This window comes from Aptenodytes forsteri, unplaced genomic scaffold (genome assembly GCF_000699145.1).
Source record: "Aptenodytes forsteri isolate BGI_AS27 unplaced genomic scaffold, ASM69914v1 Scaffold1, whole genome shotgun sequence".
Taxonomy (NCBI): Eukaryota; Metazoa; Chordata; class Aves; order Sphenisciformes; family Spheniscidae; genus Aptenodytes; species Aptenodytes forsteri.
The window spans coordinates 3,898,675-3,900,570 of NW_008795035.1; the positions used below are offsets into that span (position 1 = coordinate 3,898,675).

General features: G+C 46.5%; 1 protein-coding gene across 2 annotated transcripts in view; it reads left to right on the forward strand.

The window, feature by feature from the left end:
- The first annotated feature begins 989 nt into the window (after positions 1–989).
- FAM103A1 (family with sequence similarity 103 member A1) overlaps positions 990–1,896 on the forward strand; it is a 3,720-nt gene continuing 2,813 nt past the window's right edge. Inside the window, exons 1-2 of one of the 2 annotated variants that reach the window (XM_009276532.2) lie at positions 990–1,011; positions 1,695–1,869. In XM_009276532.2, the coding sequence (XP_009274807.1) occupies positions 1,703–1,869 (167 nt within the window). In that variant the 5' untranslated portion in view covers positions 990–1,011; positions 1,695–1,702. Of the gene's footprint in view, positions 1,012–1,684; positions 1,870–1,896 lie in introns of those variants that run through there. The other variant, XM_019471349.1, reaches the window with a different exon arrangement.

The following is a 1,896-nucleotide window of genomic DNA, read 5'->3' on the forward strand; positions in this document are numbered from 1 at the left end:
CTGCTCCCCTCGGCTCTTCCCGCGGCGGGCTCCGGCCGGAGGCGCCAGAGGTGCAGCGGCGCCCCCCGCGCTGTGAGGGGACAGGGCCCCGGCCCGACCCGCCGTGAGGGGAAGATGGCTCCGGCGCGAGCCCTCCTGAGGGGAGTGAGCCCCGTCCGTGGCTCAAGGCAGTGTTTGGCCCTGGGCGGAGGAAGGTGACGGGTCTCCCCTGTTACCGGCCCCCGCAGGATGAACACTGATACTAAAATTATTAATCGTGAGGAGAGCAGCTCCCACTGCTCTCCGGAGAGGGCCGTAGTGGGTCCCCAGGGCAGCGTTACCCCCCGCCCCGACTGTGATAGCCCCTAAGGAGCGAAGTTCCTTGGAGATAGCTCATAGTAAAAGCTAACGAGGTTAGCTCATTGCAAAAAAAGGAGGATGAAGTCACTGGACATCCTGCAGGAATAACTCCTATGCCTGCTTCAGAAAGACTTACGCTGCGTCATTAGGTGGAAGGGGGAAGGCCCATCTCCAGATGGGCTCTGGACATCACCAGACACTGAACTTTCTGAAGCTGACGGAAGGGGAGTTCAGTCTACAGAAAGAGTACTGTGCTGTATTCCCCATAAACATCTCACTTACCCTAGTCTCAAGCTGCTTGTGGGTACAGCGTGGAGAAGAATTGGGCTTGGTCATTGAGGATATATGTTTTAGCTCTCAGGCTCCAGAAGAAACCTGTCTCCTCCTTCCTTCCCGCCAGTTTGCAAGGTGCCTGCCTGCAAATCTTCAGGAGACAGCAGAAGAGCTTAATCTAGAAGTCTAGAGGCAAAGACCTTTAATGCTCTAAATTACCCAGGGCTTGTTAAAACAGTAGGCGTAGAGCCTTTCTCAGCATCTGCTATTAGGGCCAGACTTTTACTAATGGACAGTACTAGATAGCACCAACATCTGAAGGGCAAATGCGTATATAGCCAAGTAAATAAGGAAACTAAGGCCTTAAACACAAACTCCATCAGAGAGGCATATTATGAGGTAATTTAACATCCTCTTAGGTGCTGTCCTTTCCCTGAATCGAGTTATCAACACATAAATTATTGTGTATAAATCTGATTATTTTGCTTTGCTGGCTACGTGTATCTGTAGGCTTTGCATGATATTCTACCTTAGCAAACTTTTCAAGTTGATTGTAGTAATGTTTTTCTTGTCAAAAATGGATTAGGAGTAGATTGGGAGTGCATTCTGAAGAACTACTTTTTTCTATTAGTAACCCTCAGAAATGTCCTGTATCTTTCTACCACAGCTCATCTAATCTAGGTCTATCAAAATTGATTCAAAGATGCTGCTGTGTAATGGCTGACTGTATTAGGTATTAATCTGAGTTGAATTTCCCCTGTGTGGATGGATTCCCTTAAAACCACCCCCAGTGTTTAGACCGATCAGTGTCTGCATATCCAGTATAGATGTCCAAAGGCTGCACATGGAATGGGAATTGCTTTCCAATCCAGAGATAACCTATTCAGAGGAGTTATTTACAGTCTTAGATAGTCAGACTTAAGAGCCAGTCATCTATGCTGTCTGACCAAAACTTAACTGCTGTGTTAATCTGAATGTAACTTTTCATTGTCCTTCATTTGCCCTAAGTGGATTTTGGTAGCTATTACAGTAAGAGTCTTCATACATTGCTAAAGCCACTTTTATTGTGTTTATGTTTAAAGTTTTCAGAATGACTTCCTTGGCTGACGTGCCCCTGAATTATGAAAAGATGTTTGCTCATCGATTCACATCGGATGATGAAGAATACCAAGAGTATCTGAAGCGCCCTGCAGATCCCCCTCCTATAGTTGAAGAATGGAGAAACAGATCTGGTGGCAACCAGAGAAACAGAGATCGGTACTGATTTCTTTTTTTTTTTTTTTT